We start from the raw sequence: 14,234 nt of genomic DNA on the forward strand, positions 1-14,234 counted from the left end.
TGGCCTCCAGCCCCACATACACCAAAGGGAACACCTCTGAGGCCCTGTTTCCAGGCAGTGCAGGGCTGGGCCCTGCTCCTTGGTGATGGTGTGACGTGGGTTGAGAGGGGTTCGAGGGGGCGTGCCAAGGTGAATCAGCCCCCTGCAGCAGACCCAGGCCCCCTCCTTCTAGGCATGAGCCCCCTGCAGCATTTGAGGAGGGCTAGCGGCCCCAGTCAGCTCAGCATGGCTGGGAGGTGGGGCTCAACCTCCACTTCTCCAGAAACGCTCACCTGCTGGGTGACCAGCATCTCACCTCTCCCAGCCTCTGTTCAGGTCACTGCTCCCACCACTCATGCACTTGCTAAGTGTTTCTTGGCCACCCACCTTGGACAGGCAGGTGCCAGGTATCAAAGGCGCATTAAACGTGACACTGTGGCCACCCTCAGGAGCTACTGTCTGGCCTGAACACTGCGAGGTAAGTGCTGCAAAGGAGGTGTGTGGGGTCAGTGAGGCCCCAAAGCAGGCACCGCTAGCATCTGGCTAAGCACGGGTGGGGCGTTAGCATCCCAGTGGTGGGCGCTGTAAGGCCAGGGCTGGGGCCTGGCGGGACTGCTTGGCTGGTGGGTCTGTGGTCCAAAGGGACAGTAGGGCAGGACAGATTGGAGACAGTGCCCAGAAGTGGGTCCTGCCGACTTGAGGAGGCTGACACAGAGCCCAGGACCACTGAGAGCTTCAAGAAGGAAAAGGGTATGTGGTATGGAGGGGGACGGTTGGAACAAGGAGGAGGAGAAGGCCACATGAAGGGCAGGAGAAGGGAACAATGTGGAGTGAGGGGCCTCCACAAAGCAGAGTCGCTGGGTGGGTATGGTGATGCAGGTGACCTCCAAGTCCCTGAGCTTGCGTGGGCACCTGCACGATCTGACAGAGGTAGTCTCACTGCCCACTGCCCCATGGCCCAGCCTGCCAAGATGGAGGGCCCTCCAGGCAGCCTGAACCCCATGATCACAGCCATGTGCCCCGGGGAGGGGTTCTCTGGTTTCTACTTCCCACTGGCTGAACCAATGGGCCATTTGCCCCCAACTCCAGTTTTGTCAAGAAGAAGCTTTGCACTTAATAAACAAAACGAGGAAATAGAAAAAGCAGAACCAAATTTTCCAGAGGCCAGGAGGATTAAAAAAAAAAAACCTGAACACTCTGTACAGTTCAATTAAATATTTTTAATGCCAATTTCCAAATTGTCCTATGCTCATCTCTCCAAATTCCTTTCTAGCGATGTGAACATATAACTGCTTCACTGTTTCTAATGCCATTTTCTCATTTCATATCAATCCATGATCTGTTCTTCATTTCCCGTCTGGAGGGTGAGGCTGTGTCCAGTGCTGAGCAGCCCCCTCTGGCTGAAGAGCTCAGGTTTGAGCCTCAAGGCTGAGCCTGCTGATCAGCTGCCACCCACACAGAGTCAGTGAATATTGGCCCAGGGGACTCGGAGCCTTCGAGGACAAGGTTCTTGGATGGGCTGCTGGAGTGGAAGGTGGTGGGAGGAGGTCTCCTTCCAAGACCTTGAGTTAGACAACGCCCCTCCAGTATCTCTGCGGCCTCACAGGTCTATAAATGGGCCACAGAATACCTGAAGGCTACAGGCTTTGTCAGTTTAGAGATGCTGTCTTTAAAAAATAATGCCTATTTAAAACATCCATGCCCTGTGCCTTCTGTAGACTTCTGAAGGACAGAATGTGACTGAGGAGGGTGACAGTTTGTCACATTTAGAATTCCCTGCACCATGGGGCCCTGTGGGAACTCCTGTCCTGTCCTCCCCTTCCTTCCAACCCGACTTAGCAGCTGGCCCACTGCCTGGCCCCAGGCTATCTCAGGTTCTTCCTGCTCTTCAGCTCTCTCCTGCCTGCCACAGGGCCTTTGCACAGGCTGCTCTCACTGCTGGGAAGAACCCCCTACTACTCTCCAGTTGCTTTATTGTCCTAAAACAAATCCTCTGTCCCCTATCTTGGCTCTCTATGGCACTTAACACAGCTTGTAATTGTTTTCTTCCTTTATTCACAGACTTGTTTGTGGCTGCCTCCTGGCTGGAATGAAGCTCCAAGGGACAAGGACAGGGCCTGTACTGGTTACCGTCACTGCATCCCCAGTTCCGTGCAAGGGCCTGACACACTGTTGACCTCCCACTAATTTTTGTCCAACAAATCACTAACAGCCCCTAGCTAGAACCAATTTTGAGCTTCACCTTAACTTTTAATGAGATGGACAGTATGAAAAGGATCAGGAGGTCCAGGTGACCCCTGCCCAGGATCCTGCTGAGGCGCTCCTGTCTGACCTACCCTTGCAAGCTTTCCCGTAGGGCTGAATCCTAGGGCTCTCCTGGTCCCCCTTCTAGCTGGCTGGGGCACTAATTGCTCTTTGAGGGCCTTAATTACTGACCATGGCACTCCACTGCTAAGTAGTAGTACTAAAATAGAGTAAATGTTTTCTTTTTCTTGAAAAGTTCACATACACAAGAGAAGGTGCTGCTGAGCCATGACTGGCCAGAGCAGGACACCTCCTGGAATCTGTGTGGGAGCTGCCATGGTCCTGCCTTCCTGGGTCTTACCCCAGAGCCCAAAGGTCTGGGAGGGTACAGGGCCTCCTGGGGCCTTCCCTTCTCCAGGAACAGCATGTCCATCCCATCCTGGCTACACTCTGTGCAATGCCACCATGGTGGGGAAGCCCAGTATGCCAATGATCTTGCCAGAGCCTCTCCAGGTTTGGGGCCCAAGGCCCTCCCACCCACCACCGCCACAGAGCTTATGGTGAGGCCCAAGGCTCCTGGAGCCCACATGTGTGGACCAGCCGCCCTGCTCTTTGTCCAGAGGAAGTGGGGTCTCTCCTCCATCCTAAGTGGGCTTGTAAGGAGTAAGGGAGAAGCCCCTCAGGGGCTGCTCTCCCTGGCCAGCCCCAGAACGCACGCACCAGGAGCCAGCAGACTGGTGGTGGTGGAGAAGTGAAAAGCCTGGCAGTACCTCAGGGGCCAAGGAGCCTGGGTGGGACCCCGAAGCACAGGAGTCGGTGCTCTGTCCCTCATGCATTTCAGTACCGGAGCGAGGGGCTGCAGGACGGCCTGGCCCCTTCCCCAAGGTCCTACAGGTCTTGACCCAGGAGGGGGCTGGGCAAGGGACAAGTTCGCAGAAGCTGCCATAGGTGCGCTTGTGCGCGCGCGCGCGCGCGCGTGTGTATGTTGGGGGGGAATGCGGATGCACGAGTACCTAGAATCCCACCCACGGATACAGCAGCACATCACACGGGCACGGTCACACCCAGGACACACATGCGGAGGGGGAGGGGCACTCAGGCCGCGGTCCAGGCCGCCGGCCCCGCCCCCTCGCCGACCCCCGCCCACTGCGCGGAGGGACTGGGGCGTGCGCCGCGGCGAGGAGGGGGAGGGCCCGCCTCCGCGACTCCGGCCGCCCCCGCAGTTGGGGGTGGGGAAGACGCCGGCGCCGCTCCCCCGCCCCCGCCAAGCTTCTCCGCGAGCGCCCCCTGGCGCCCCGAGCTCCTAGAGAGGGAGAGTGGGGGCGCAGCGGGGGGCGCGGGGGGCGCGGGCGGGCCCAGCTCCGCCCTCCCCGGTGGGGGGCGGGGCGCCCTCCGCTACGGGGGAGGGGCGGCTCGCGCGCGCGACTCCGAACCCGAGCAGCCCCTCCCGAAGCCCCCCGCCCGGCCCCGCCCCCCGCGCCGGCCCCGCCCCACCCCCGCCCAGTCCGTGGCTCACTCCGAAGTTTCCTGCGCCGCGGGCGGACAGGCTCCCAGCTCGGTCTCCGCTCCGCCACCCGGCCCGCGCCCCCCGCGCCCCCTGCTCCGCGCCCGTCCGCCCCGCGGACCCCTCTGCGCCGGGCCGCCGCCGTCGCCGCCAGGCCAGCCGGAGCGGGAACCGCAGCGCGAGCGGGAGGCGGCGGGACGGGGGCGCGGGCCGGGGGCGGCGGCTCTCTACCCGGGGCCGAGCGCCTTGCCGGGTCTGCGGTGACCGCGCCGCCCGGGCGATGCCCTCGGGGACGCAGCCGGCTGCCGGAGCGAGGTGAGACGCGACGAGGACGCGCGCCCCACTGTGCGCCGGGACCCTCTTCAACTTGAGGCAGCCCGCGAGGGAGCCCCTCAGGCGCCTGCCCCCGTCCCGGCGGTGGGGGAGGGGCCTCTCAGCCCTCGCGGGAGGGAGGGGGCGGGCGGGGGCGGGGGGCGCATTTGTCTCTAATGAGAAAAGACAAAGACATCCCGGCAGCCGCGGCTGTTCCCGGGGATCCGCTCCGCCTGAGGCGGGCTAGGGTGTCGTTCCCGGGACCCGGTCACCGCCTGTCTCCCGCAGGTGCTGCCCGCCGCCACCATGACCGAGGGCGCGCTGGCTGCCGACGAGGTCCGAGTGCCCCTGGGCGCGCCCGCCCCGGGCCCGGCAACAGCGGCGGGGGCGTCCCGGGCGAGCCCTGAGGCGCCGGGGCCAGACGCGGAGCGGGGGTCGGGGTCTGGTGCGTCGCCCCCCGAGAGCCCGGCGGCCGAGCGGGGCGCGGACCTGGGCGCCGACGAAGAGCAGCCCGTCCCGTACCCGGCACTGGCGGCCACTGTCTTCTTCTGCCTCGGGCAGACCACGCGGCCGCGCAGCTGGTGTCTCCGGCTGGTCTGCAACCCATATCCTTCTCGGGTTGTCGGGGTGTAGGGATCCGGGGCTTGGGAGTCCAGTGCGCGGGACCCCACTCGCGTGTACCTCCCACGCCCGGCCTCTTTGGACCCAGCGCAGGCTGAGTGCGCAGGACAGAGGCGCGAGGGTAGCGCTCCTCCGAGAGAGGCGGCCGCGGGCTGCGCTTTGCGGGGCGGCGGGGGCGGCTCCTGTGATCCGAATGGGGTGTCCCCGCTCCGGAACCACCTTGGGACGAGTGGGTGGAAGAGAAGCGTCGAGGCCACCGCAGGCTTGGAGTGGAGAGGGGTTGGTAGAGAAGGGAGGTCGGAACTCCCTGCGCCCCCATGAGTGCAGGTCTGGATGGGAATTCTCCCCTCTTGGCTTACTGAATGTTTGGCCTGAGGCAGGACCCTCGCTGGGGAAGGGGAGGCTGGCGGGACCTCGGTAAAGGAGCAAAGTTTTCACCCTGCGCCTTGCGCTTTGGAGCGACCGGGAGACCCTGGAGGCCGGGAAGCTGTGCGCTCTTGCTGTTCGTTTTCCCCGGAGAGAGTCGGTGACGTTTGTTGTGAACTCGCCTTTCCAGGCTGAACTCGGTGTTGGGGCTGATTTAAGTCATGCGCAGCTGGGGGGTGGGGGGCAGGGAGGCAGCTGGCACCGCGCACTGGCACACTGGTGTTCCTTCTCCTGGTGCTCCGCTAGCCGGAGAGGAAAGGGCCATCCTTTCTGCTCCTGGTGAAAGCGACACAGACTTTCAGAGAAGGTTCCGGAGCAGAGCTGGGTTGGGCATGGGGCATTTCTGGGACGCAGGTAGTAGGTCTGGTGGCCCCCAGCAGGCAGCTTTAGGGACTGTCAGCAGGCCTTGGTTCATTCTGTCCCAGCTGGTTCTCCCGCTGGCCCCAGGGACCTGGTTGCCAGGTGGCTGGGTCGTGGGCTCTGGGCATTCCCGCTTCTTGGCCTGGAAGGATTGGGTGTCCAGGGTGTAGGGGTGCCAAAAAGAGGCTGACAGAGGCGGGACCTTGCCTGTGAACTTTCTCTGCATGGAGACAGACGGAATGAGCAATGGGTGTATGTGTTTTCCTACCTTGTGTGTTTAACTGTGCAAGTATCACACACAAAAGAGGAATCTGTCAGAAAAGTAACAAACCGTGTTTTTTTGCTCTGAAATCTAAACTTGTGCAGAGTCAGGTTGAAGGGGGTCATTGTGGTCCCGGTGGAGGGTGGTGGCCTGAGGGCCACCCCAGCATGACAGTAGACTCCACTGCCTGCCTTTGTCCCCCACCTCCTGGGTGGTCTTGCCCTCTCCTCCATCCTCCACCCCAGCAGCTGCCAGGCTGTCCCTGCAAAGTGGCTGTAGGCTTGTCTTCTCTCCAGAACCCAGCTTGGAGATACTGAGCTCCATCGTTTTGGCAGGAAGGTGGCCTGGCTGGGTGAGGTGGTTAAGTGTCGAGATGAGTACCGTAAGGCTTTGGGACTGGAGGCCGCCCTCCCAGCATATCCGTTATTTCCAGGCGTGAGCAGAAACCAGATAGAGAAGAAGCCCAGTGGGGCCTGCACTTTCTCTCTCCTGACAACCCCCTTGTCTGGCTGTTCTGTCCTTTTGCTGGCTGCTGAGGGAGTCTTTGAGTCTGACCCTGTATTCTGGGTGTTTAGGGTAGGTTGCGTCCTTTGGGACGTCTAACAAGGTGGTTTGTGTTACTTAGTTTAGGGGAGCTTGAGGGGATACCGTAGGCAGGTGGGATGAGGACCAGGGGGTATAGGGGATGGGGCTGGTGGGGCTACTTGCTGGTATCCCTGTCTCTGGGCTTCTTGAGACCCCAGGAGGAGGATGTCCTGCATCCCTAGGAGCAGGAAAATGCCAGGAGCAGGAGGAGGAGGGCCCTCAGCCTGGGAGAGCATCCCTTCTGACTGGCAGTGGTGTGGAGGAGCGCAGGTCCAGGATCATTTTACCATGGCTAGCCTGTGGAAATTATGCCTCTGTTGAGTAGGGTGGGCTTGTCAGGCCCCTGGCGTACAGGGACGGCTGCTGATCTCTAGCAAATGCCAGACCCTGGTGTGGGGGTGCATTGGCTGCAGAGAGAAACTAAAATAAGCCTGTGTGCTGGACAGGTGGGGACCTTGGGGAAGCCCATGGGCCTCAGCAGGGCTTTCCAGAGCGCTTCGGATTCCTGGGAGTTGGGAGGGGCAGCCTTGTGAGAGGCAGGGGTGCAGCGGGTAGTCTGGTTTTCCAGGGACTGCTTGGTGTCTGCTTTGCAGCCCAAGGATGTGCCTTGGCCTTGGTCTCCGTCTCACTCTCTGCAGGTGGATGTCACATTGGCAGTGCCCACCGTCCTTGCCTGGAGCCTCTTCTGCTGCAGAAGGTAAACTTGTAGAGGGAAATGGGATAATTGGGTTTGCTCTGGGAACCCACACTCCATAATGCAACTCCTTGCTCCCCAGAGGCTGGCAGAGTCCCAGCCGATGTCCTCTGAGCCCAGCCCCTAGGCGGGATTTGATTGGCAATTAGAACACAGGAAGAGGCCTTCCTTAAGCCCTGGGCTTTCTGGAACCCCCACGTAGATGGCCCCCTACACAAATAAACACGTGTGCTCTGTTTTTACCTTAAAGGGTATCGGATCCACGCAAAGGAGCTTCCAAGGATGGCCCTTATCTGTATTGATTTATTTTGCTTTTTGAAAATATAATTGTGCTAGAACTTTTGGGGCGGGTGCTGTTTCTCCTACACAGGTTTATTTATAGAGGAAAGTGGGTGGGATCTATGTGTTGTAGCCCGCCCGGCTGGGTTGTGTTCTGCCCGGGCTCCCCCAGGGTTCTTGACTCGGTGCTGCCTGTGATGCAGCTGCCACGTCCCAGCACCCAGGCCGGGCGGGGCCTCCCAGGGATGCTTACTGGCTGGGAAGGGAGCCCTGCCGCAGTCCCTGTGTGAGCCATGGAGGCCAGCTTTGTACCCCTGTGGGGAGGTTTGGAGACCAGGAGGTGGCTGGGAGGTCCTTGGGGGCTTGGGGATGGTGAACACCTCCAGGAGGTATGTCCTAGGGACTGGGTACCGAATTCCCCAGGCACAGGACTCGGGGAAGACAAAGGACGTGGCAAGGTCACGAGGCTGCTGGAGGACAGAGCTGGGTGAGCCCAACCCGACTCGGGTCTGTATTTGGCAGAGCCCTGCCCGGTAGGGAGTTGAGGCTGACGAGTCCAGGTCCTTGAAGGCATCTTGTAAAAATCAGTGCCCTGGACTGTTGTACCACTTGTTCTGTGGTTGCTGCCAGTGCCTGGGTTCCTGGCGGCATGGGTGTCCCAGTGAGGACACACGGGGCATCGACGTGGAAAAGGGCAGACTCCCATCTTCTCTCACCTGCCCCCAAAACCCCCTCTGAGTGGACGTTTCATGTCCCCCTCACCTTCCTGACCCCATGGCCATGACCCCTGAGCACTTTGTGGAGCACAGGCCCCAGGGGTGCTCCCGCCTCTAAACCTCCTCCCCACCCCAGCACCTGCTTCTCATCCTGGGTCTGTCATCCTGATTCTGACGTGTGTTTATTTCCCTGGACTTGGAGTCCTCAGGCCGCCGTGCCCAGACTGGGGGCCTTACACCTCCAGGCTGGTGGGCCTGTGTGTCTGCACGGGGGCCCTGGGCTCCCCAGTGTTCTGGTGCTAATGAGGCCGCCTCGACTTACTCTGACTGGAAAAGAAAGGAGTTGCAAAGTGTGTGTGTCTGCGAGGCCAGCTGTGCCCCTGTGGGGAGCTGCGTGTTCCCCTGCTGTCGCCTCATGTTTTGAGGGCATGTGTTGTTCATGCTGAGCAGCAATTGTGTGCCCCAGGCTGGGGAGGAGGGTGGAAGTAGACGACATCTGCTGAGATAGGAGTTCATGGTAGGTGGGTTTCCTGGGGAAGGGGGCATTTCCCCTGAGAGCTGGGAAGGGCAACAGTGAAGAGGTGGATCCGTGAGCACCTGCAGGAGGTGGGGTGGTTGCTTGGGGTGTGAGGCCTTTGACATGGGCCTGAGCTCTCCTTGATCCCTGAGTTAAGAGTAGGGCTGTGCTGCGTCATCCTTCTGGTTTCTGTGCTCAGGAAGGCTTCCTGGAGGAGATGAGGCTAGGCTGGGCTGGGCCTTTTGGGTAGATAGGAGAAGGAACAAGAAGGCCTTGGGGCAGGTGGGGTGTAGAAGGGGGAATTCGCATGAGCTAGGATTTGCCTGCCCAGGAGGGCCCTGGCTGTGTCCCTCCCTCAGTGCTGTATCCCTCCCTCAGAGACTGCCCAGGAAGGGTCTTGGCTGAGCCCCACTCTCCAAAGTGGCTTGGACTTCTAGCCTTGCTTCATGCCCCACCCAGGCACCTACAGGGCCCTGATCCGGGCAAACAAACAGTTGGTGTCTCTCCAGCTTACTGGTGGCCTGATTAGTTGGCAGAGGCCAGAATGCGCTGATTAAGTGCTGTGTGTGTGGCACAGTGAGGCCAAGTGTGGCCCCCGCCCCCACATCTGCTGCCCAGCTGGACCCTGGGGATGTTCTGGGGGCAGGGAGAGTGGTGCGGAGCTGAGCAGGGGCTCCTGTGAAGGCTCACTGGCGGGTGGCCTCACTATACAAACCTCTCCAGGTCTGAGCTCTGTGCTGGGCCCGTGGGGTTCTCCCAGCAGGCATGCCCTGGGACTTGGCAAACTTGCGCTGTGTACCCAGTGTGGCCAGCATGATCGTGATGGGGGTGCTTGGGCGGGATGAGCTAGATGAAGGCTATTGGGGGCTGGGAGCCAGGGAGGCTCTCTGCTCAATGGACACAGAGGCCTATCAGGGGAGGAGACCTGGAGAGAGGATGGATGTAGAGCAGGAGTGTTCTAGGCAGAGGAACGGCATGTGCAGAGGCCCTGAGGCAGGTAAGATGTGTCCATGTAGCTGGAGCATGTGTCCATGTAGCTGGAGCAGGTGGAGGGTGTCCTGTGAAGTGAAGGTGAGGAGGGGCAGACTGGGCCGTGGGGAGGGAGACCAGGAAAGACCTGTGAGCGTGGTGGGTGGGTGATGGGCTGTCTTGGGGTCTCAGAGTGTGGGTCTGCCTCCAGCTGGGATTGGGGCTCATTCCTTGAGGGAGGGATGGTATTGGGACCAGGCTTGGGGAGACGTTGAGGAGAGGGTAGATGGAGAGTCCTGCAGCAGCAGTGGCCCGAGGTGAGGGCAAGGCTGGTGCCAGCCCTTCAGGGCAAGCTCTTGGATGCAGCGAGAATGACATTCTGACCACCCAAGCACCGATCTGACTGCAGCAGGCTGTGGGCGCCCTCTCTGGCACGGCAGAGCGCTCAGAGGTAGTTTGGGTGCTCCCTGCACCTTCCAGCAGCACCTGGCAAGGCAGCGGCTCCCTGGAGCTGCTGGCACGAGACTCGAGACTCTCCGTTCCAGGGTCAGGATGTGAAGGAATGTGGGGGATGGGCCAGCCTGTCAAACACTCGAAGGATGAATCCAAGGCAGCCCGTCTCAGGCTCTAAAGTCTAGACCTTGGCCCAGCAGTCAAGGTCAGGCGGGTAGTATGTTAGTTTCATGTATGTGGGTGTCACACATGTGTCCTTGCCTGCAAGAGACTGCCTGGGAAGGAGGTGGCAGCCCTTGCAACAGAGTTAGGAATTTTTTTCCCTCCGCTTTCTGCAAGTGGGTATTTAAATCAGAGGCACAAAAGACCAGTTGCTCTCTCCTCCTCTCAACGGTTAACCTTGTCAGAACTGGGAACACCTCTGAGTCACGGGGGGGCCTCGGTTGAGATTCCACGCGGGAAGTTAAAAGACAGGCGCTCGCCCGTTCTGGCAGATGTGGGGAGTGATTTAGGGCCCGGCTCCCTGGCGGACATTAGGGAGAGCCCAGGCAGGATGGGTCTCGGGGAAGCAGCTCAGCCCTTGTGAGTTGGCAGCGAGTTTGGGCACCGTCCCCAGAGCACTGCGCCCGCCATGGATGACAGATGGGGGCCGCTCTGCCACGCTGTCTTCACAGAGTGAGTAGTGGCTCGTCGTCATCTTGCTCAGGAGGAGCCCCGCTGAACACACAAACACCTCCAAGAGAGGTGAGGGTGTGCTGTCCTGTGTGGCCCGACAGGCGTGTGCAAGGGCACTGGTGTCCTGGGCCCCTGGGGCGCTTGCCCCTCTGTTGCAGGGAAGAGCAGGGTGTTGGCAGTGCTGGAGGAGCCTGGAGCTCTGATTAGTGGGGACAATTGGTGAATGTGCTAAATTAGAGCGTGCCGGTGGGGACAGTGCCAAATCTCTGTGCTTCTGGGGTTCAGTGGGGAGCAGGGAGCCTTGTGTGAGCAGCCCACCCCTCCATGGCCACAAGCAGCTCTTGGATGTGTGGGGATTTCAGGGGCTCTGGGAGACTCCCCTTCCTAAGTGTGATGCTGATGTGGATCAAGGCAGTGTCCCAGAGCAGCCCCCAACCCCAGCCTCAGCCATAGCTTCTCTCTTTGCTGAAGTAGGGAACGGCGCTGGCAGAGAGAGGACCTAGAACCCCCTCTGCAGGGACTGCCCTGGGTAAGACCAGCCCCCTCCCTTCCAGTCGGTCTAGACTGGTGCAAGTATGCCTCTAGCCCTGTCTGGTGGTGTCAGGTCTCCCTCCTGCACGGGCCCTGGGCCAGGCCTCAGCACCCAGCATGGCTCGCCTGAACCACTCAGGCACATAGGGAGCTGATGTTAATGAACGCGTTTGTGGCTGGGTGAGGGGCAGAGGTGGGCTGGGTGGGTGGTGATGCTTGGGGGCTGCTCGGGGGCTGGTGTGCTGGCTGACGGTGCAGGGAGGAGGCCAGCAGCCCCCTGGCCTACTTGGAGCTGGGGGACAGGTCAATCCTCCTGGGTGGGCATGGCCCCTGTGCCCCTGCCTAGAACTGTGCAAAGCCTGACCGTGCACCAGTGCCAAGACGCCTGGCAGGCAGCAGCTGGCCTGCTTGGTCATGCTGTCCTCTCCCTGTTCTGGGCTCTACCAGCACCCCTCCCCAGCTGGCTTCCAGGTGAGGTCAGTGTGCTGACGCAGTGAGGACAACACCCCTTTTCTGGGCTGCAGGGGCCTCTCTGCTTCCTGCCCACCTGCCTGCACCTGTTGGAGCCCTTGGTTGGGAGTGGTTGTGTCTCAGCCCCTTGCTGGCCTGAGGATTGTGGTGGGGCCACCCTGACACCACTTTGTGGGGCATGATCCCTGGAGGCAGGACCCCCCCACCCAGTGAGGCTGGGGCCAGGGCCTCCAACATTCCTGGGGGCTCCTGGTCACTGGAGGAAGGTCTACGGCCCCTTCCTTAGCCTGAGTGGAGCCCCAGGTTCTCTCTCATGTCACCATTTTCTTTTCCATCACTGACGGAGCAGGGTTTGCCAAGTGCCCTGGTTCAGGGAGTGAAGGACGCAGTTTAGTTCAGGCCGGCTGGTGAGAGGCACTGGAAGCTGATCGGGACACAGACCACCGGCCCCACTCTCAGCCCCCTCCCCAGCTCTGAGAGTGCCCAGTCCTGCCCCAGGGTCCCTTCACCCTGGCCTGCATGGAGGGTGTGCAGCGTTGGGTGCATTAATGGAGGAATGGAAAGACTAGGAGGATTTTTCCAGAAGGTGGTAGAACTTCTGGAGTGGACAGAACTTGTGTCCCTGAAGTCCGAGGCAGGGAGGTGAGGGTGGGCTCTGAGCTTGGGGTCCCCTCCTGCTCCAGGCCCTGTCAGTGTATCAGGGGCTGGGGCCCCATTGCACCCAAGTGCTGGGGCCACTAGGGTCACCACTCCAAAGCTAAGGGGCCTTGTTGTGAGAAGTCACCTCCTGGACTTTGGTTTTCCCAAACTGGTGGACTAGCCTTTCTCAGACTGCTCTAGGCCTCCTTTGGCCACTGAGGGCCTTTGGGCAATGCCATAGGGGAGCCTACCCCTCAGGTTCTCAGGTGCTAGGCCTGAGCTGCTGACTTGGCACCACTAGGGTGACCTTTGAGCCCCTCCCAGGCACCCCAGAGGTCTGGGGCCAGCTGCCGCTGATCTTGGCCTTGGTCTCAATGGTTCTTGTGACTGTAAGGAGGTGTCCACCTGTTGGTTGGTCAGGACAGCCACCTCCCCTGAGTCCTGTGTGGTTGACATGGAGTGGGCCAGACCCCTGCAGCAGTGTGCACACTCTGGGCTTTGCCCTTGGTGCTGGCCTGGGGTGGAGCCCTAGGGAGCCCTCAAAGGGAACAGAGAACAGGCATGAGGGTAGCAGGGTTGGGGGCTTGGCAGAGGTGGACCCCCTGCCCTAGATTGGGGACATCACTGCAGGCCCGGGCAGAGCAGCCAGGCTGGTGGGGGTACCGGGAGCGGTGGGGGAAGGCAGGTTGGGCACTGAGGGTGGAAAGAGCATGAGGGGCACTGCGCCCATTGGGGTGCAGTGTCCAGGGTGTGGCTGTGGGGGGCATGCACATCATACACACAAACAGGCATGTGTAGGCTCGTACACAGGCTCAAGTGGGTCCCCCAAATTCACATGCAGCCTCAGAACGTGGCCTCATGTGGAGATGGAGTCTTTGCAGATGTGGTCAAGTTAGGATGAGGTCAGACTGGGCTGGGGTGGGTCTCAGTCCGATGACAGGTTGTCCTCTTGTCCTCATAAGAGGAGCATATGCAAGGAGAAGCCACCTGAAGGTGGAGGAAAAGGAAATTGGACTGTGAAAGAGAGGCAGATGCTGTGTGATGCGGTCATACACCTTGGACGCCCAGGGTGTCCTGCAGACAGTAGAGGCTGGGAGAGGCCTGGGATGGATCCCTGCTCATGGGCCCCAGAAGGACCAGCCTGCTGACACCCTGATCTTGGTCTCCTGACTTCCAGATCGTGAGAGGACACGTTGCTGTGGTTTAAGCCCCTGCCGCCCGCCACTGGTCTGTGGTGCTTTGTTTGAGGGACCCTCCCCAGCTCCAACACCTGGACTTGCCCTGTGCAGTACCCCCAGAGGAAGAGGCAGGAGGTGTGGGAAGTATTAACAGGAGGCAGACCCTCCTGGGATAAATCCCACCAGCCGCCCCATGTCAGGCTCTTCAACGAGGAGCAGGAGAGGGAAAACCAGCTGTGAAATCAGTCATTTGGAGGTCTTGTCACCAGGGAGGCCTGGTTAGACTTTGAGGGTGGTGTCTTGGGTGCCGGGGGGTTGCCCCTGCCCCAGCCTGGGGGGCTTCCCTGAGGGGGTATCTGTCCACGACCTCAGTCCTTCAGGTGCTTTCTGCTGCGTGCAGACTGCGGAGAGCCCTCTGGGAGTCTGGGGCCCTTGCTGAGCTCCCCCTGTTCACTCGGGGGCCGTTGGGGGCTTTCTTGCTGCTCCTGGAGGGTACAGTTTAGGGGCAGTGGTTGCCAAGGGAGCCCCTGGTGTCCAGCCTCGCCTTGCTCTGTATTGAGACCCTTGGCTGAGCTGAGGGTGTCCTGCTGGGTGCAGCATGAATGGCTGGCAGGTGATGGGCTGGATTCCCAGCTGGGGACCTGGCCTAGCAGCAGGGACTTTGGGAGGCGTCTGGGCTCCAGCTGCTGTCACATCGAACTGGCCAGGGAAGAGACGGGCTCGGGACTGGAGCTGGACGCCCCCAGGATCCACCCCTTCCCTGCTGGAGCCCAGCCCTGGGCTTTCACAGATTTCTAGGGTGCCCTGCTTCAGGCCTGG

General features: G+C 60.8%; 1 protein-coding gene across 2 annotated transcripts in view; it reads left to right on the forward strand.

Moving 5' to 3' along the window:
* Positions 1 to 3,754: 3,754 nt before the first annotated feature.
* CACNA1H (calcium voltage-gated channel subunit alpha1 H) overlaps positions 3,755 to 14,234 on the forward strand; it is a 63,974-nt gene continuing 53,494 nt past the window's right edge. For both annotated transcript variants that reach the window (XM_072942347.1, XM_072942348.1), the window contains exons 1-2: positions 3,755 to 4,042; positions 4,328 to 4,643. In XM_072942347.1, the coding sequence (XP_072798448.1) occupies positions 4,346 to 4,643 (298 nt within the window). In that variant the 5' untranslated portion in view covers positions 3,755 to 4,042; positions 4,328 to 4,345. The remainder of the gene's footprint in view (positions 4,043 to 4,327; positions 4,644 to 14,234) is intronic.

This window comes from Vicugna pacos, chromosome 18 (assembly GCF_048564905.1).
Source record: "Vicugna pacos chromosome 18, VicPac4, whole genome shotgun sequence".
Classification (NCBI taxonomy): domain Eukaryota; kingdom Metazoa; phylum Chordata; class Mammalia; order Artiodactyla; family Camelidae; genus Vicugna; species Vicugna pacos.